This window comes from Podarcis melisellensis, assembly GCF_964234715.1.
Source record: "Podarcis melisellensis genome assembly, chromosome: 9".
Taxonomy (NCBI): domain Eukaryota; kingdom Metazoa; phylum Chordata; class Lepidosauria; order Squamata; family Lacertidae; genus Podarcis; species Podarcis melisellensis.
Window position 1 is genome coordinate 77,651,485 of NC_138541.1, and position 20,492 is coordinate 77,671,976.

General features: G+C 42.5%; 1 protein-coding gene across 1 annotated transcript in view; it reads right to left on the reverse strand.

The window, feature by feature from the left end:
- Positions 1-20,492, reverse strand: part of SCAPER (S-phase cyclin A associated protein in the ER) — a 211,624-nt gene that overhangs the window by 101,172 nt on the left and 89,960 nt on the right. The window contains exons 21-23 of the mRNA XM_081925815.1: positions 20,008-20,144; positions 10,391-10,456; positions 1,526-1,637 (exon numbers count right to left, since the gene is read on the reverse strand). Of these exons, the coding sequence (XP_081781941.1) occupies positions 1,526-1,637; positions 10,391-10,456; positions 20,008-20,144 (315 nt within the window). The remainder of the gene's footprint in view (positions 1-1,525; positions 1,638-10,390; positions 10,457-20,007; positions 20,145-20,492) is intronic.

Here is a 20,492-nt window from a genome sequence, read left to right on the forward strand (position 1 = left end):
CAGATATGAACTTACTTAGTAACGTCTATGTGACATGCTGCCAGCTTTAAGCAGCAGTCTGGCTGTGTTCTTAAAAAGGATTGGTATTTTTTTGTGGGGGGATCCATGTCAACTCCATCCATTTAAATTCTGTTTACTTGTAGTAATGGCACACACATGTCTGAAAAGCTGCTGATAAGCCGCACAAAGCTTATGTTACTCTGTTGCGATTCAAAGCCTGAAGTTAAATTCATCTTTAACCAATAACCAGAGAAATGGTTTTACATGAGACTGAATCGAGATGCAGTGATTTTCCATTTTGTTTGGTTAAAGCATTAAGGATTTTCACAATGTTAGATGAAATAGGAGAAACACGCACTTTGGGAACAGTAAATTACTTGTAGGAAAAACACTGTAGGAAATGCCTTCTCCCGTTTGGCTCCTTCTCTGTGCTCCAGAACTAGGATCTGTAAGCAAGGCCTGGCTCTATATTCCATCATGCTGTATGGCAGCAAAAGGGAAGCTGTGGTCCTCCAGATGCTGCTGAACTCCAACTAGCATGGCCAATGGCCAGGCATGATGGGAGTTTTAATCTAACACATCTGGAGGGCAACAGGTCCTCATCCTTGCTGTAAGGTATGAGGACAAGGAGAAGAGATGTGAGAATACAACTGACATGGCGGCTGCAAAAAAAGCTTACCTGCTCCCAGTGCTATTTTTCTAGAAGAAGATTAATGCCTCCCTTTTCTTATAGTGGCAATGGCACCCACCTGAGAGGTGCTGGAACTGAGTTCCGGCTGAAAAAAAGCCCCACCTGATCCATATGCATACAAGAGAATGCATGCCCTAAGATGCCTAAGATGCCCAATTTGTTGTGAAATGTATTCTTCTTCTCGTTTCAGAACAATAAATATATATGCATATGCACTGTTCTCTGATGCTGTAGTAGATTTCTGAGGTTTAATGTTGGCGATTTAGTGATATTTAATGAATGATTGGTTTCTATTTTTTCTATATTTATGATAAAAAAATTTGAAAAGAACATTTAAAAACCATTAAATCAACTCAAAAGGATGCAGCAGCTCAGGATGGCATTTTCAACTAGTTTTTCTGTTTTTGATATATTGATAGTGCAACTTTCACCTAATAGCTGTAGAATATAACACATAATCATAAAACCTCTAATTTACACCTCTTGGGGTTGCAACCAACTACATTTTATTCAGAGTAGACCCACTGAAATTAATGGGAGTAAGTTAGTAATGGCCATCCATTTCAGTGAGTTTTGTCCAAGTAAAACTAGTTGGATGTAACAACACTTTCAAAAGTCACATGAACAAAACATACTGGGATTTGAATAAACATGCATGGAATTGCATGGTCAGTCAATATCATAAATGCCACAGATTAATTAATCCACATACACACATATCTATACCAACACAAACGTGTGCATGAAAGAGAGAGAGTGCGCCCCTGCATGTCTAAGTAACTAAATGATGGGTCTGCAGAGGAATGGTGAGTTGAGCAACCAGAGTTATGATACCTCTTTTTCCAGGATGCGTGAAATCTCTCCCAATATCCTATCCAGAGCTGAGACTTTGTTGCTGTCTTGAATTTGAAGTTGCTTTAGTAGGTCTTTTACTAATCGCTGCAGCCTTCCATGCAAATAGGGGGGGGGGAGAAGAAAGATAAAGATCAGAATTGGGAAAGCGGCATTCCTGTAATATATCACTGAGACTTGATTAATCATAGCATGCTAAAGAGAGAAACATTGTGAGCCTAGGCACTCCTACTCACAAGTAAGCTCCACCAAGTTCAATGGACCCCCCCCCCCGGTAAGTGTGTAAGTAACTGCCATCCAAATGTGTGTTTATATTGCAGTGGCATCCAATGGCAGAGAAATGCTCCAAGGCACAGGGTTGGGTTTCTTCTGGGAGTCGGAAGCCTCTCTCACTATCCACCCTCTCCTCTAGCACTTTTACGAGGGTTGGGCGGGGGATATCACAACTGGAGAGAGACCTATTGGAATGTAATGTAAAAGTGTGGTCTGAAATGTATAAAATATTATTGGAATGGGAGACAAGAGGATGAGCAAGTAAAATCCTGCATAGAAAGAAGAAGTGGGCATGCACACGAAAGCTCATACCAAGAACTAACTTAGTCTTTAAGGTGCTACTAGAAGGAATTTTTTTTGTCCTGTATAGAAACTTATTTATGCATGCTATTACAGCGGCAAGAATGTTACTCGCCCCAAAATGGAAAGAAGCAGAAGTCCCAGCAAAGGAAGAATGGATACAAAAACTTATGGAATACGCAGAAATGGCAAAACTTACCAGAGGAGTAAGAAATCAAGATAAACTTTTTATAAAATAATGGAAATGGTTTATTGAATATTTACAGATAAATTGTAAACAGATAAGAACACTGACAGGATTACTGTAATAACCTGCAGTTTCTAAGGGTATATATTTTAAGTAGATGAATAAATGAGCAAATTATGTTAATTTGGATATGCAGAAGATATTAAAAATAAATTAAAGAGAGGGAAGGAAGTTTTGAAATATAAAATGATTTGGGGAAGTTTTTAATGTGTGATGTTTTATTCTGTTTTTAATCTGTGGGCAGCCACCCAGAATGGCTGGGGAAACCCAGCCAGATGGGCAGGGTACACTATTATTATTATTATTATTATTATTATTATTATTATTATTATTATTTATTAAATGATTGTAAAACTAGTGAAATGTATAAATCTGAAAAGCATAATTTTTTTTATAAAAAGGATACAAAATGGACACTTATCGGTTATTAGATTGACCAGGAGCTAGATAAAGTCAAGAAGGGAGAGGGCTCATGGGTGCAGTGCATGCTGAGCTTGCCAAAGGCTCCAGGATTTTTCCCAGCTGGGAGAACTGCTGACAGCCAGTGTTATGAGCAAGGACAGAGAATCTCAAACTGTGGTCGCCCCACGAGTCAGTGGTATCTATACTTGCACCATACTCTGCTGATTTTTTCCTGAGGCCATTTTGACAAGACCCTTCACTAAAAACTACTGGGCTGTATCCAGCTAAGCTGCATTCAGAGCAGACCCATTGAAATGAATGGACCTAAGCCAGATCCATCTATTTCAATGGGACAACTCTTGAGTACAGCTTAGTTGGCTACATTAAGTTTCCCGTTTTTCCTGTAGCTTAAATAGAAACACAGTCCCCTCTTCTCCTTGTGGGTGACCTATGTGCCTGCTATTCAGGCACTGCTATCCAGGTGCTAAAAGCTGACAAGTAACATCAAGGCTCATCTGCCCTTCCTTCCTTCCTTCCTTCCTTCCTTCCTTCCTTCCTTCCTTCCTTCCTTCCTTCCTTCCTTCCTTCCTTCCTTTTCCTTCTGATTCTTTAAACAGCCCCTGGACTGGTCAGCCTGCAAATAAGAGGCTCCTTAAAAAGAGGACTGTCATCTATAAAGTCGTACATGTGCCTAGGTTGTATCTCCCCCTACGTGCCACTCCCAGATGTTTGCCTGGCCCTGTCACTCCTATTTTCTGTTCTGCTGTCAAACCTTTCTATTCTGGAGGAGCTTTCGGTTGGGGGGGGGTAGTTGTGTATTAAGTCCTGGCTAGCTGATTTCTCCTCACTACTGTGGATTCTGCTGTGATTATAATTGTGCTGACAGCAGCTGTTTATTTTGTATTTTTAACTCTTTCTTTTTCAGATGTTTAGTGAGCATAATAATAATTTGTAACATCTCCTTATCAATATTTTAACGTATTTTGAGGTTTTGATGGTAAAGCAGCATATAAATCCTGTCCAATAAAAAAAATATATATCAGAAGAAATCTCCATCTAAACTGATATATTTAAAAGGTCTCTCAAAGTGGACATAGTAAAAATGGCCTCAATTCAGGAAACAGTTATGAGTGTTCTATTGACACCAAATTACTTGCTACTCATATGTTTACTTGGAATAAAATCAGTGTGTTTGTGATTACAGCCAGTGTTTTTTTTTTTCTGGGGGGCATGCACACCCCTAAACATTTTGTGAATCTTTGTAGAACTTTTGTCCATTTACTATATTTATTTTTCCCGATTTGAACTATAAAATAGTGATTTTCTTGAGTCAATGAGAGCACCCCTAAACAATTAATTAATTAATTTTAAAAAGCACTGATTACAGCCACTGTCATGATTACCTTAAACTGGCCTTTTAAAGCCGGATCATTTTTTAAAAGACCGTAGATCCCTGCTATTAGTTTCCTTTTAATCAGCCAGGTACAGGATTGGGGGCTGTCACTCAACTAATGTGTGTTCTGGCTTGACAGATACATTTGAAAATAGTCCTCCCCCCAAAAAAACAAACCCCAGATATAGTCTTAATGGTGCTGCATTCCTTCTGTTTTTCCAGCTATAGTTAAGTCAAAGGAGAGCCTTACAATATTTCCATAATTCTTCAAAGCCCTATCTACCGAGACTTGCATTTCCGCATCTCTAAAGGATTTTTCTCTCTCATTTCCCCTCATATTGCAGAATATAAAGTTACCTTCTCTTAGATAACTCTGATTGTTACAGAATTGCTTAACTTCTTGGAGAACTATGGACTGAGCAGTCTGTGGACTCAAGGAAAGTAGTCATATTCCTTTCTTTTTAAATGCTCATCTAGCCTCCCAATCAATATTGTAGGAACCGTCTGAGGATCCGTCAAACTTAAGACTATGCTGGATTGTGTAGGAAGTTCATTCTTAAATCAGTCTCTATGAAAAAAATTAGGAGGGGGATTTAATTGTGGTTTACTTTAGCTTTCCCCAACGTCATACACTCCCGACACTGCTGCATTTCAGCTCCTCTTATCCCTGATGATTGGCCATGCTGGCTGGGGCTCAGGTTGCTCTGTCGTTCAACAGGTTTTGTACAAAAGACTGCTTCTATCCCAAGGCCTCTCACCCCTGGTAAGTGGAGAGCTCTCCTTAAAAAATAAAATTAAAAAAAGGCTAGAGAAGCATCAAGAACTAGCTTTTGGTGATCTGTTTTGTGGGAAAGTCGGAGGAAGCAAGGGGAACTATTTTAAATTTATTTCACAAAATTTATACACTGCTTGATTATAAATGTAAAAAAGGTAAAGGACCCTTGATAGTTAAGTCCAGTCGCAAATGACTCTGGGGTTGCGGCGCTCATCTCGTTTCACTGGCCGAGTCCACAGTTGTTTGGGGTCATGTGGCCAGCATGACTAAGCCGCTTCTGGCGAAACCAGAGCAGCGCACGGAAACTCCGTTTACCTTCCCACTGGAGTGGTACCTATTTATCTACTTGCACTTTTGGCGTGCTTTTGAACTGCTAGCTGGGCAGGAGCTGGGACTCAGCAATGGGGATTCAAACCACCAACCTTCTGATCGGCAAGCCCTAGGCTCAGTGGTTTACACCACAGCGCCACCTGCGTCACTGCAAAGCAGATTAACAGTGTATGGGTGGGGATAAAACCTCCACCCATCTTGTATCAGTGGTTTGTGGTGCTAGTTTTGTGCCACAAATGCTTGGCAAAAGTTCCCATGGTGGCCTAATTGGTAGGGTCCCTAGAGGTTCCATAGAGGTTCTTGAGTTTCTGCTCTTGCAAGAGACTGTACATGCTCTTCTACCCCAGCTTGAACAATGAGGGGACCATGTTAGAAACAGGCTCCATTTTCTTAAGCTATTCTTTAGCACAAGGTGCCTGAGTGGAAAATGCCTTATGCCTGGGGAAAGGGATTCACAGCTGAACCCAAGGATAGTCCTACTCAGAGCAGACCCATTAACTTAATGAACCTAAGATAGTCAAGATCATTAACTTCCATGGCTCAACTCAGAGGAGGATTAGCACTGGATACGGTCCCCTGCCTCATTGCCTCTGCATATTCTAGTTGCCCTTTCTGACTCCCTAAACCCCTCCCCCTGTACTTATCCCAGTATTTGGATCGTAAGCCTTCAGGCATAACTAGCTTTTTAATAGCCCACCATCCCATGCAGCCCTTCATTTATTTTAAGCACTATAATAGCAGCAGCAACAATCCACACAAGAGTATTTACATTTGGAATTGATTGAAACATTACCTTTATCAGCACCAAAATCATTTTGTACATTCTACACTGTGATTATAGATTCAAACTTTTTTAGCTTCTTACTTCTACTATGGATTTTGGCAAAATTCCCCCTCCCCATTCCAAAGTAACTTTCTGCATGTCTTTTTCTCATTCACAGGAAGTCAGAGAGTCTCTCAAAATAGAGAGTGAAAACCATCACTCCTTTTAATAGCCAGTTAAGATGGTCAGTGCAAGAAGGGCTGGCTTGGGGGCGGGGGAGACTGTCTCCTCAGCCACCTCCTTCCACACACGCACCCATGCGCGCTCCTCGTCTCTCCAATAACAATGGATAGATCACTGCCTGGTTTTTTTTAATATACTGGGTAGTAGATGGCAGCCTATTTGAAGTTGGACATGCCTGGCCTAGAGCATCAACGAAACATGGGGGTGGGGAGCGGAATGCCCTGTGAAAGGCATCTTTCTTCTTTTAAACAACTCCACTAGGAAAAATGAAAGACAGTGATTTCAGTTTTTCTAATTGCACATATGCATTGTGAATCTTGGGGGTTGTTACTGGGGGAGACTCTTGCTTCCCCCTCTCTTTGTAATATTGGCTGTAATTTCCCTTTTTTATTATAGATTTCAATAAACATATTTTCAAAAAGAAGAATGGAAAACATGCCATGTAATGGTTTCCAGTTGTACCAAATCAATTCTGATTCCCATTTGTTACAAACAATCAATACAATAAAAAGATTAGCTATTGAAAGTCATGATATTAGCAAACAGCTACCCAAAATAGTAAAAACACCCGAAAGACCCACTATTTTTGTTAGATGAAATGGATTAAAAGAAAATACCCAATTTCCTGAAATGATCTTACTAGGAAACTCAGATGTCTCACAGCTGGAACTGAGAAGGAAGCTTCTGAACAATAACGGGCAAGAAAACAGCAAGCTCCAGCTGTCTCACACAAGACCAATGAAATCTTCTGATGGAACCAGTTTTATTAATCAAGAAGAGTTACCTTTTTAACTTTTTCTGTTTGTTTCTCAAACAATTAATTGATTCTATATTTACTGCTAGCTGCTAGGATGGTTATTTTAAGAAAACAGAAATATTTAAAGGTGGGTTAAATAAAGATTAAAAGTATAATCTGTATCCATTGCTATTGCTGAAAAACGAACTCAGAAATTAAGGTATAGTAGAGGGCAAAATAAAAATAAAAATACTAACATTATTTCATGTATTAACAACAACAACTTATATACAGTGGTGCCCCGCAAGACGAATGCCTCGCAAGACGAAAAACCCGCTAGACGAAAGGGTTTTCCATTTTTCGATACGCTTCGCAAGACGAATTTCCCTATGGGCTTGCTTCGCAAGACGAAAACGTCTTGCGAGTCTTGCGATTTTTTTCGCTTCCCCCCCCCTTTTTCTAAGCCGCTAATAGCCTTTTAGCCGCTAAGCCGCTAAGCCTTTAATAGCCGCTAAGCCGCTAAACCACTAATAGCGCTAATCCGCTAACAGGGTTGCTTCGCAAGACGAAAAAAACGCTAGACGAAGAGACTTGCGGAACAGATTATTTTCGTCTTGCGAGGCACCACTGTACTGTCCTTCATCTGAAGATCCCACGGCGGTTCACAACAGAAAAATACAATAAATACCGGTAAATAAAACAAAAACAAGCCAATAACCACTCTCCCACAAACACATTAAAAAACCCACAAAATCAGCCCAATGCCTGGTTGAAGGGAAACATTTTTGCCTACAGCCTAAAGATATGTAATGAAGGTGCCAGGTGAGCCTCCCTGGGAAGGGCATTCCGCAAACAGGGAGCCACCATAGAGAAGTCCCGCTATCGTGTTGCCCCCTTTGGACCTCTGATAGAGGAGGCACATGAAGGAGGGCCTCCGAGGATGATTGCAGGAATATTCAAACATCTCCAATGAAATAGTAACTCTTTAGCCTCAAGGGAAAATATCCTAAGACCTTGAGGACTACATTCTGGCTCTGAAAAAATAGGTAGATCGATAGATATGTTATTACCCTCCAATATCAATAATACATCCATTCAAAAGCAGACAGGATGCTGCAAGTATACTGTATACTTTTTGGAGGTTCTTGAAATAAGGGTGGAAGACACACAACACACAGGTGCAGAGGTGGTAGAAAACAGAACTCCACAGACACTGCAACAGTAGTACAAAATTCAGATTTTACTTATACCTCTTCCTCAATATTCTGCGCTTTCCCACTAATGTATTTAAAAAGACTGCATGGGAGAAAGGCTTGTTCCTCCATTTGTATATACTGGCAAAACTCCAGAGAACTTAAGTCAAACTAGAGAGATTTATACTAGGGTAGGTTTGCCAGTAGAAGGAAATTGTGAAATACTGTTAAAACTCTATTAAAAAGTTCTCTCTGTGCTTAGCTTTAAATTATAGTATAAACTACATTCAGGCCATTGGTAAATAAAATCATCCTGTCCCCTCACTTCTTCCTTCAATACACCAAATTGGCTTCATGATAAAAAGTGGGTGCTTTAAGCTCTACCTGGCCATAGGAAATACACAGTGGGGGGGGGGGCAGGGGTAGGTTTTCAAGCCCCTGTCTTGCAGTGGGTTGGACTAGATGGTCCCCAGGGTCCCTATAATGAGCCCCATATACCACCACGAGTAGCATATGCTCCAGATACAGGCAAAGCCTCCTCCAATTCTCATTTTTCAATCTCGGGAACCAGAGGATTTTCACCCTTAAAACCACTAGTAGCTCTGATGTTTTGTGATGAAGACTAATCTGAAAAATAATACCCCCCCCCCCGTATTCATAGGATGGTCAATGGACACATTAGCTGTGTATGTGTACAGATATTCCCCCACATCCACACTTCTCTGTGAAGCCTTTGGCACAACTTCCTAGAGGCAGGGAACCTCAGGCTCTGGGCCTAACAAGGCCTTCCGGGACTCTCTATCTGGCCCTTGGGACAATACCTAGGTCCCACCCAGGGAGGCCTTTCTTCAGGGCTGCTCCGAGTCCTTCATGACTGATCTCCCCTGGCTGCAATGTGTTCTTGACTGCAACAATGCCTCTTGCTTGCCTGAATAGAGGGTAGAGGAGTGTGAGTGTGCAGGCATGTGTACACCTCTGATTTTTGCATCCAAAATGTTGCCTACTGAACAAATGAAAGAGTCACATCCATTGTTCTGCTCCATTTTTTGCCCCTGGCTCCAGTCACGTGGAAGGTTGCCCAGAGGGGAATGAAGCCCTCAGGCTGACAAAACAAGGCAAGGATGGGGGACCTTTCAGTAAGGCCTAAGTCCATGTAACTGAAATGACCAGAGATTTGTCCCTTGCCTCCTCTTCTCATGCTACACCCACAGTCTGTTTTCTGTCACTCCTTCTTTGCAAAGCACCACATATGTGGATCCTCTGTATGGTATATTTAAGACTAACCACAAAATGGCTTTTTATCTGTGGGAATTAGCATTTCCCCCTCTTTAGACATGCATTTACACAGCTTAGCTTTCAAACTATGCCCACAGAATATCTGACCGGTGAATGCTTTAACAGGCCAACAAATGACTGTCTTTATGTGCATGGATCAAGTGAGATCAAAGATGCTGTGCATTGTCCTTTATACTATTCACGCAAGGGATAGATTTATTTATTCATTTCATTAATTTCTAGAAGGTCATTCAGAGGGTTTCAAAATTAGATGGCTGCTGACCTATGTGGGCCAGTTACCGTATATACTCGAGTATAAGCCAACCCGAATATAAGCTGAGGCACCTAATTTTAGCACAAAAAAACTGGAAAATTTATTGACTCAAGTATAAGCCAGCTCACCACACCACAAACCTGGTGGTGGTGGCAGCGGCAGAGGAAGAACAAGCAGCCCAAAAGGACCAGCAGCGAGAAAGGGCTCCTTTTGGGCCGCTCATCCGTCTGCTGCCGCCGCCCGCCTCACTCAAGTATAAGCCGAGGGGGGCTTTCTCAGCATAAAAAATGTGCTGAAAAAGTCAGCTTATACTCGAGTATATACGGTAGTTATCTATAAGGAAGCTTTATATGCACCAGCAGTAAAAGAGTTACAGACTTTTTTTCTTCAAAATCCAAAACAGTGCCGACTGCAAAATAGATTTTTTAATTTAAATGATTTTGAGAACTTTACAATTTTACAATGTGCAGTTCTGATAATTCAACTTACTCCTAATGGTTTGCTTTTTGTGATTTAATGGGTGACAAGAACGAAAAATGGCTGACCATATTACATGCATTGAACATCAACATCTTCATCTTCCAGTAACACAATTTTATCTAAGTGCTACATATCAAATTTAAAACAAGGTCTAAATGCTTACTTTGCTTTGTAAGGGGAGTCACAAGAGCCGTTTTTTGCTTCCATTATACTTTCATATTCCTTTGCCCTAAGGAGGAAAACATTTTAAAATATTAGTTATAACTCACACAAGGCACCTCGTAGACTTCCTTACAATTTGACTCCTCCCTTTCTTTCATAGCAATGACAGAATAATAATAATAATAATAATAATAATAATAATAATAATAATTTTTATTTATACCCCGCCCTCCCCAGCCAGGGCCGGGCTCAGAGCGGCTTACAAGCAATAATAAAAACAAGATGAATGATTACAACTTAAAAACAAAATAAAATACAACATTAAAATAATGGAACATTAAAATATTAAAATGTACCCTCATCGCAGGAGAAGGAAAAGAAAGGGGAAAAAAGAGAGGGAGGGAATCAAATTGGCTCCAAGCCAAAGGCCAGGCGGAACAACTCTGTCTTACAGGCCCTGCGGAAAGAAATCCGATCCTGCAGGGCCCTGGTCTCAGGAGACAGAGCGTTCCACCAGACCGGAGCCAGAGTTGAAAAGGCCCTGGCTCTGGTTGAAGCCAATCTAACTTCCTTAGGGCCTGGGACCACTAGGGTGTTGTTATTTATGGACCTTGAGGCTCTCCGTGGGGCATACCAGGAGAGGCGGTCCTGAAGGTACGAGGGTCCAAGGCCGTGAAGGGCTTGAAAGGTCAAAAGCAGCACCTTAAATCTGACCCTGTACTCCACCGGGAGCCAGTGCAGCTGGAAAAGCACTGGGTGAATCTGCTCCCATGGCAGAGACCCCGTGAGGCGCCTCGCTGCAGCATTCTGCACCCGCTGGAGTTTCTGGGACAGCTTCAAGGGCAGCCCCGCATAGAGCGAATTACAGTAGTCAAGCCTGGAGATGACCGTCACATGGATCACTGTGGCCAGGTCGGGGCGGGAAAGGTAAGGGACCAACTGCTTGATGCGGCGAAGGTGGAAAAATGTCGCCTTGGCTGTTGCTGTAACTTGTGCCTCCATGGAAAGGGAGGCGTCTAGGATTACACCCAAACTCTTAACGGAAGGCAATGGCACTAATTGGGCCCCCGCAAGAGAAGGGAGTTGGTCCCTCATCCCCATGCCATCCCGACCCAGTCATTGGACCTCTGTCTTCGAAGGACTTAGTTTCAATCGGCTCCCACGAAACCATCGAGCCACAGCTTCCAAACATCTGGTCAGTGTGTTCGGGGCCGAGTCAGTGTGGCCATCCATCAGCAGATAGAGCTGAGTGTCATCAGCATATTGGTGACAGCCCAGCCCAAAGCTCCGGATAATCTGGGCAAGGGGGCGCATAAAGATGTTAAAAAGCATTGGGGAGAGAATTGCGCCCTGCGGCACTCCACACACCAAGGAGTGGTGCAACGACATTTCCCTCCCTAGTGCCACCCTCTGTCCCCGAGCAGAGATAAAAGAGCACAACCAGTTACGGGCTATGCCCTGTATCCCCACGTCTGCAAGGCGGTGGTCCAGAAGATCATGATCGACCATGTCAAAGGCTGCTGACAAATCTAAAAGGATCAGCAGTCCTGACCCATCTCGATCCAGTTGTCTACGGAGATTATCTGTTAGGGCAACCAGAGCCGTCTCCGTCCCAAAACCAGGACGGAAACTGGACTGAAATGGATCTAATGCCGATGTTTCCTCCAGAAACCTACGAAGCTGTTCAGCAACCGCTCTCTCAATTACCTTACCCAGGTATGGAAGATTTGAAACTGGGCGGTAATTGGATAGGTCTAAGGGATCTAATGAAGTTTTTTTTTAAGAGTGGACACACCACTGCTTCCTTCAGTTCCCCTGGGAATGTCCCCGTGTCAAGGGACAAATTGATAATTTCAACCAGGGGGGTCCGCGCAACATCTGGACACTCCCTAATCAGCCAAGACGGGCACGGATCAAGGAGGCAAGTGGTGGGCCTACCAACTTGGAGGAATCTACCCACATCAGTAGGGAGTATCCGATTGAAATGGTCCAACACTGGACCTGAAGTCAGTTGAGGGGCCTCCAGTTCAGTCACTGTATCTAAATTGGCAGGGAGGTCACGGCGGAGCAACAGGACTTTCTCCGCAAAAAAACTCGCGAATGCCTCACAGCTGTGGGTCGAATTTGTGCTTAAATTTGGTTGTCCTCCTAAGGACGTTATTGACCTAATTATTTTAAAAAGTTGTGCCGGGTGAGAGCTAGCGGATGCAATGGAAGCTGCAAAGTAAGATTTCTTAGCAGCTTTCATAGCCATCTCATAGGCTTTCATAAGTGTCCTATAAGATGTTCTTGAGGCTCTGTCACGAGTCCGTCGCCATACTCGCTCTAGCCGTCTGAGATCCCGCTTCATTTTCCGGAGCTCCTCAGTAAACCAAGGGGCCCGGTTTCGATGGGGTCGCAGAGGGCGCTTAGGCGCGATCTCATCAATGGCTGCCAAGAGCCGGTTATTCCAGTCCTCAACAAGGTCATCTAATGAGTCGCCAGGTCATCTAATAAGTCGCCAAATAGAAGTTTGGAAGACGGTTCGAAAGCTTCAGCTGGTGCAGAATTCAGCGGCCAGGTTGCTCACCGGAGCAAGACAGTTTGAGCATATTGCACCGATCCTTCCCTGACTGCACTGGCTGCCAATTAGTTTCTGGGCCCAATTCGAAGTAGTGGTTTTGACCTATAAAGCCTTAAACGGCTCAGGACCGCAATACCTCAGGAACCGCCTCTTTCCACATGAACCTACCCAGACCCTGAGATCATCTTCTGAGGCTCTTCTTTGTGTGCCTCCTCCTTGAGAGGCCAGGAGGGTGGCGACACAAGAACGGACCTTCCCTGCAGTGGCTCCCCATCTATGGAATGCTCTCCTCAGGGAAGTTCACCTGGTGCCTCCATTATACAGTGGTACCTCTGGTTATATACTTAATTCATTCTGGAGGTTGTTCTTAACCTGAAACTGTGCTTAACCTGAAGCACCACTTTAGCTAATGGGGCCTCCTGCTGCCGCTGTGCTGCTGAAGCATGATTTCTGTTCTCATCCTTAAGTTCTTAACCCGAGGTACTATTTCTGGGTTAGCGGAGTCTGTAACCTGAAGCGTCTGTAACCTGAAGTACCACTGTACACCTTTAGGTGCCAGGCAAAAACGTTTGATTGACATCCTATGCCCTTTTAAAATGTGGATTTTGGGGGAAGGGGGTTGTTGTTTTTATTTTGATTACCGTAGATCCCGGCGTATTAGGTGACTGGGCGCATTAGACGTCCCCCCAAATTAGCAGCTGCAATTTGCCCAGTCGCCTAATATGCTGGGCAGCTCCGTGCTGGGAGAAAGCTGCCCAGTGCAGAGCTGAGCCTGCCACTCGCTGCTGCTGCTTCCAAAGCAGCAACCGGGGGGGGGGGGCGGGCTCCGCACCTGGCGGCTTTCTCCTGGCGCAGAACTGAGCCCGCCGCCAGCTGCTGCAGCTTCGGAGCCGCCACAGCAGGGGGACGGACGGACGGGGGGCTCAGCTTTGCGCCACCCATACCCAGCGTTTAAGGCGACCCCCAACTTTTTAACCTCTTTTCCGGGGTTAAAAAGTCGCCATATATGCCGGAATCTACGGCCTATATTTTGTGATTTTATATTTCTGTTTTGTTCCATGAACCACCCTGAGAACTCCAGGTATAGGGTGGTATATAAATTCAATTAATAACAACAACAACTACTACTACTACTCTAATAGAAATTAGCAGGCATCCTGGAAAACTAGACTAATTGCAAGACCATTTCCCCCATCAACAGCATTTCCTGATACTTGGAGAAGACGCTGCTCCCGTTTTAGTCACTGTCTGATGAAACATTTGAAGCATCTATAATTATCATAAGCATTAACTACAAGAGAGGAAACACACTTCTAGCATTAAAAAGGTATGTCTTCCAACTGATAACAGAATTATTAATTGGTTGACAGTGTTTTAATCACTTGGGTTTCATTAATGTTTTGTGGCAGAAAAACAGGGTTAGCAATTGATGCAATTACATGAGCCCCCCCCCACCCGTCCCCTGCTCACAGGAAAGCCCTGTATGAATGGCTGTTTCACTTAAGAGAAATGTAAGCAGGAGTCAGCAGTACAAACCTGTTCAGACAATTAAAAGTATTCAGGTTTATGTTGGCAAAAAGCCAACATGCTGGAGACAGAGGCAAACGCTCCTTTTGACACAGCTTAACTCTGTTCAATCTGGCTTGGGGCAAGATGTGATTCACCAGCCCAGCCAACGACTCAAACAAAGCCTTGGCAAAATTAAATTCAGAAGATACTTTGATGATTTAGAAATGTTTAAATTCTCAGCTCCTGCAAACAAAGCCCAGAGGTGAAACAAATAAGCTCAAAGGCAGCAGCATTTCATTGGGAAAAAGTACACCAAAAAAGCTAAAGCAGAAAAGCAAACAAACCAGCAATTGCATGTGTTAGAGTCACGAAAGCAAGTTTTGTAGAACCCTTAGTTGCAAACATGACCCTATTTACTAGCAACCGTTTCCAATTCTGTGGAATTATTTTTGGTATGGGCCGCTGCTCCCTGTGTTGCTGATCATTGTTTGCTTTTGAGTTTCTGCAGACTGACTGTATCAGGGTTCACATTTTTTTTGATCTATAGTGTTCACTATTGCTTTTAGTACTTTTGTCATTACCTACTTATAAGGCATACATTTTTGCAATAAATAAGCAAACAAAGGAATTATTGCAACACTTAGCTGTGACTGAAATGAATTTGCATTTACTTAGTTTTCTCCTGGTTACATTATTATTTTGCCCTTCCTCCAAGGAGCTCAGGGAAGCTTATGTGTTTTCCCCATTTTTACCCTCACAAGAAGCATTTGATTGAAAGTGAGGCCGAGAGAGAGAATGGACTTAAGGATGCCCAATCAGGCACGGATTTAAACCCAGGTCTCTTCCTCTCCAATACTAACCACTATATCAGACTGGTTTTCTGCCCAGAATGGAAACTGGGGAAAGGATGCACCAATCCTGTAGCTCACTCACAATTACTTAACTTTGGTAAGCAAGTTATGTCTGTACTGCCTTATGTTCGGCTGATTTTGTGGCTTTTAAATGTGTTTGTGGGAAAGGGGTTATTGGCTTGTTTGTGTTTTATGCTTTTTGTATTTTTCTGTTGTGAACTACCCTGGGTTCTTCAGATGTTGATGATGATATTAATATTAATATTAATAATAAGAATAATAAGAAGTAATCAATGTAAACAGAGCCCAAACTGCAACATTTTCAAATTAAATTACACATCCAATGCAGCAGTTGCATTAATAAACTTAGATATTACCGTATTTTTCGCACCATAGGGCGCACCGGACCATAGGGCGCACCCATTTTTTTGGGGGGAAATAAAGGGGAAAAAAATATTTCCCCCCCCAGGCGCGGGGCTGGGGCGGGGGAAGCTCGAGCTTCCCCCGACCCCAGCCCGCAAACAGGCAGCTCTCTGCAAGCCGTGGGAGCGCTCCGGCTCCTTGCGGAGAGGTCCGCGAAGCCTGGGCGCGCTGAGCTCAGCGCGCGCAGGCTTCGGCATGCTGGCAACTCTCCGCAAGGAGCCGGAGCGCTCCGGCTCCTTGCGGAGAGGTCCGCGAAGCCTGGGCGCGCTGAGCTCAGCGCGCGCAGGCTTCGCCATGCTGGCAACTCTCCGCAAGGAGCCGGAGTGCTCCCGCTCCTTGCGAAGAGGTCCGCGAAGCCTGGAGAGCGTGAGGGGTCGGTGCGCACCGACCCCTCTCACTCTCCAGGCTTCAGCGAAAACCTGCATTCGCACCATAGGACGCACACACATTTCCCCTTCATTTTTGGAGGGGAAAAAGTGCGTCCTATGGTGCGAAAAATACGGTACTTTCTATCCATACCATGGGACGACCACCCGCCAGGGATGCTTGAGCTGAGATTTCTGCATTGCAGGGGGTTGGGGTACATGACCCTTGGGCTCCCTTGCATCTCTGCAATTCTATGATTCTAAATCCAACTAAGTCATACTCACAACGGAGGTAAGTTACTTATGCATTGTTTAGAATGTGTTGATGCTGAGCATCACTAATGTTAGATAGCCACCAGGGAGATCTTGACAAAACGTATCTCGTCTAAGGCTATGGCTTTAAAATACATAAATTCATAGTCATCAGTGCCCATTAAAGATATCCCCCTTTGATGTTGTGAAGGAGGAAAAAATCATGTAATTGCCCTTATTATTTACTCTCTCTTTCTAGTCATCTCCCAAACCTGTGAGATTCTATCAGCAAATGGGGTGTACCAGACAGACAGGCAGGCAGGCATGGGTGGGTAAGTAGGGAGAGGCAGAACTATGGAAAGCTCTTAAGTCAAGGATGAAAAGCTTGACCTTTATCTAGCAGGAGAAAGGAAGGATTCGGAGAGAGACATGACATGATTAGAGTGACAAGCAAGGAAGTTGATTTTCAAGTTTGCACAAAGTCAGTGAGAAGTAGCTTTTGTATGTTCTGCAAATATTTATCTTCACTAAATTCTTGCCCTGGGCTATCCTTTGCCCCTTAATTATCTTCCTTGATTAGTTCATAGTTTTCCTGTTGCTGGCTGGCAAGTGATTTTTTATTTCTTTGGCTAACTCAAGATGCTAAGCACCATTTTTCAGTCCAACAGGATTAATTTCAAATTTGCTTTGCGATTTTTTCGCATATGAGGTTTGCTTTGCTCAGAAGGGCACTATTTCCTGTTTTCCTTCAGTTCATGTTTTACCTCTAAAGGTGAGTACACTTTAGAATGTTGTTTCTAAATGCTGGTAAAAGCTGCTTAACTAGAAAGTGACATTATGAAGTTAGTTCAGATAAGCAATCTATTTCTTCATCAAACCAAAACCGCTATCAAAATCTTAGGAATGTAGAAAGTTTTATATGCAGTCTGCAAGAGAAAACCACAGGCAAATCACATCAATTGACTTCATTAATGCCATGCCATTTGCCTACAATTTAGAATTTAGTTCGCCAGTCACCAATTTGCTGTGTGCATCTTGAAGCACTATTTTGATAGCGTCACACAAACGTTAATATGGAATAATTTACTTTGCTATATATCAGCAGTAACAGCACCTGCTTAATGGCTTCAGGTTATAAATATTATTAATAAGACCAAGAAAACTTCTTAAGAGAATAGATATCTCATTGATCAAGGGCTGTCCCTTCATTCACCTCTGCCATTACGGGTAGTTGCATATTCTGGTTTTGATTTAAGATCTAACAACTGGGTCCACTTACTTGCTTGTCCTCAATTTTTAATATGTTATTATTTTAAAAATGTTACCGTTTTCTTAATTTCTGAAGTGTGCTTAACATTACAAGTTCTTAAACTGGGCAGGTTTTGCTTTATGAAGTGTCTTACAATAAAGGTTGCAGAACAGCTACAAATGCATACTTAAATGAATGATGTGGGCAGCTCACCTCCAAGCCTATGTTGTAGATGGATTAAGAGCAGGTCTTGCTCTTCAACCTTTTACTTGCCTCCAGCTAATTAATTTCTTTAAATTTGAAATCTAATCAAGTTCCATTTTAACAATCTCCAACTATTTCTTCATCTAACAATTCCGCTTACAACACAGCCCTATGCATGTTTACACAAAAGCAAGTCCCACTTCCAAGGAACTTACTTCCTAGTAAATTGTGTTTAGAATTAAGCACTTAAAACCAAGAAAAAGAATCTTCTCACATTTCACTGATTATAACCTCTTTAATTTACGAGCCTTGAGCAATCTCCTCCTTAATATGCACAGTATTTACCATTGCTGCCAATGTGCCAAGTAGTAAGCTAAAGTACAGCAAGAGATGTGTAATTAAAATATTTAATTAATGTGTAATTAAATATTTTTGCAATAGAACTAAAATTGCAAGCAGAGACAAAATTAAATCAAGGATCAGCATTGGAAACAACAACTATAGGTAAAAAGCCTATCTAAAAAGGAAAGGTCTTCAAAACCTGCTCAAAAGGGGACATTTTCCCCAATTGCCCCACAGTGCTAAGAAAGTGATTCCAAAGCTTAGAGGCCAACACCAAACAGGCTCATGTGGCAGCAGCCAGCAGCCTTGTGAATGGCAAGATTGCCAGCAGGTTCTTATCCCCATATTTTAGTGACTGGGAGGGGATTTTTGGAAAGCACACTTAAAAGAAATAAGTGTCATTAGACTCAACAGGGCTTAATTCCAGTTCAGCTACAAATTATTCTATAGGCTACATTTGCTGCTCAAAGAACAAAAAATAATAACCTTACTGGTCACAGAAACTAAAAACAAGCCATGTTATTGTACAGCTGATGGTATAAAGAGAGAATATATTTTCAGTAATTCCCCCTCCCTCCTGCAGCATCCCCTGTCCCTGCCTCTCTGTTCGGGGGGCTTCAGTGGGAGGGGAAATTGCCAAATATTGCTTCCCTCCCCATTTTTACTGATGAAAGACTCACCATTAGTGGAGTGACACCACTGGCTCCAACCCCAAAGGCTATGGTCTAAGCCACCTGTTCCCTGCTCTATAGCAGCCTTTGGCAACCCTGTGTCCTCCGGATGTTTTGATGCTACCTGGAGCTCATGGGACTTGTAATGCAGAACATCCGGAGGGCACCAGGTTGGCAAAGGCACTCAAGACTATTAACTGCAGAGTCCTACTGAATGTAACATGCAAAATTATGCCACTGTAAATATCACACTTTAACAGTGAATAGTTGCAAAGATGCTAACTTATCTAAAAGATTTGTGTGCTAAATGATAAGCCTATTCATTGACATTGGCCACTGACTTGAAAAATGAAGAAAATCCTGACATCAGAGGAACAGCTATGTGAATGCAAAACAATTTTTATTACAATGTAATAAAACAGACAACAAAGCTGCTGAACAGATTCACTGTCCTTTTGACAATTAAGAAGAGCTGTGCCAATATTTCATTGCTTATGATTGATTCCAACCAAGGGAAAGGAATCTTTTAAAGAGGAGGATATTTAACGAAATTAACAATATCAATTGTGTGTGTGTGTTGGAGCGGAGATGACCCTCTGATGGGGACACCGCTGCAGCGCCATGGCTCATGACAGAACAATGCCTCATTCCATCCTGAAACGCAGATGTCACATTTTAGGCCAATGACAAAGGGCAGGTCTGACAACTCACTTTCCATTTTAAGATATTTCTAACTTTTCCTTGTTGTGGCAGGCAACAAAATGGATTAAACCCAGCCTGGGGATTTGACACTCCAGCCGACAGGCTTCTATTTGTTGATTACTATTGATTTTCTTTGATACTTCATTTTAAAAATCAATAGCCAGGAAGAAAAATAGTCATGGTTTACACATACTTAAACATACTATTGTATGCTGGAAGAGGCTACAGTTTTGGCAGGGCTCTAGCATCCAATTACGAGGAAAGCTCTTAACAGGTGAAAGAAAGGGCTCTAGATCGATATTCAGTTTTCTTCTTCAATCAGAGAAAGTGGCCATAAATTAGGCTCATCAGTGTTATTTTCAAGATGTTCCTGAAACAAATAACTTCAAAAGGTTTTTTAAAAAATATTTTATAGCATTTTTTTTTGAAGGACGAAAGAAAAAACAAGCTTTACATATGGCAAAGCTAGATGAATCTCCCCCAATACCTTGAGTTCATCCGTGCCTTCAGTTTCTTAGCCTTCCTTTTTGATTTCTGTCTCTCTTCACCATCTTTTAAGGGCTCTGCTGGGATTGAACTTTCTACTACTATGTCCACAATGTACTTCTTCAATGACAAATGCTCCTGGAGGAAATAAGGAATCAGTGTTTAACAGAGAAAGTATTGGGGGGGGGGTATTTTAAAAAGCAATAAAATATTATTTCCACTGCATCAAAAAGAGACCATTTTAAAATGTTAAGAAAGTACCAGTACATGCTTAAAGAAAATATGCAAGATGATGATGGAAAATGATAGAAGAACCGCAGGCTCAAGGCCAGTTCAGAAATTCAGTTTTGCTCCCACGCCATGCTTGGCAGATGAAGGCATGAATTGTGTTCTCCAGTACCCACCATCGCTGCAGCTGAACCATGAGCCACCATGATCATGGGAAATGGACAAAAAGTGGGTTATGTAACACTTCCACATGAAAAT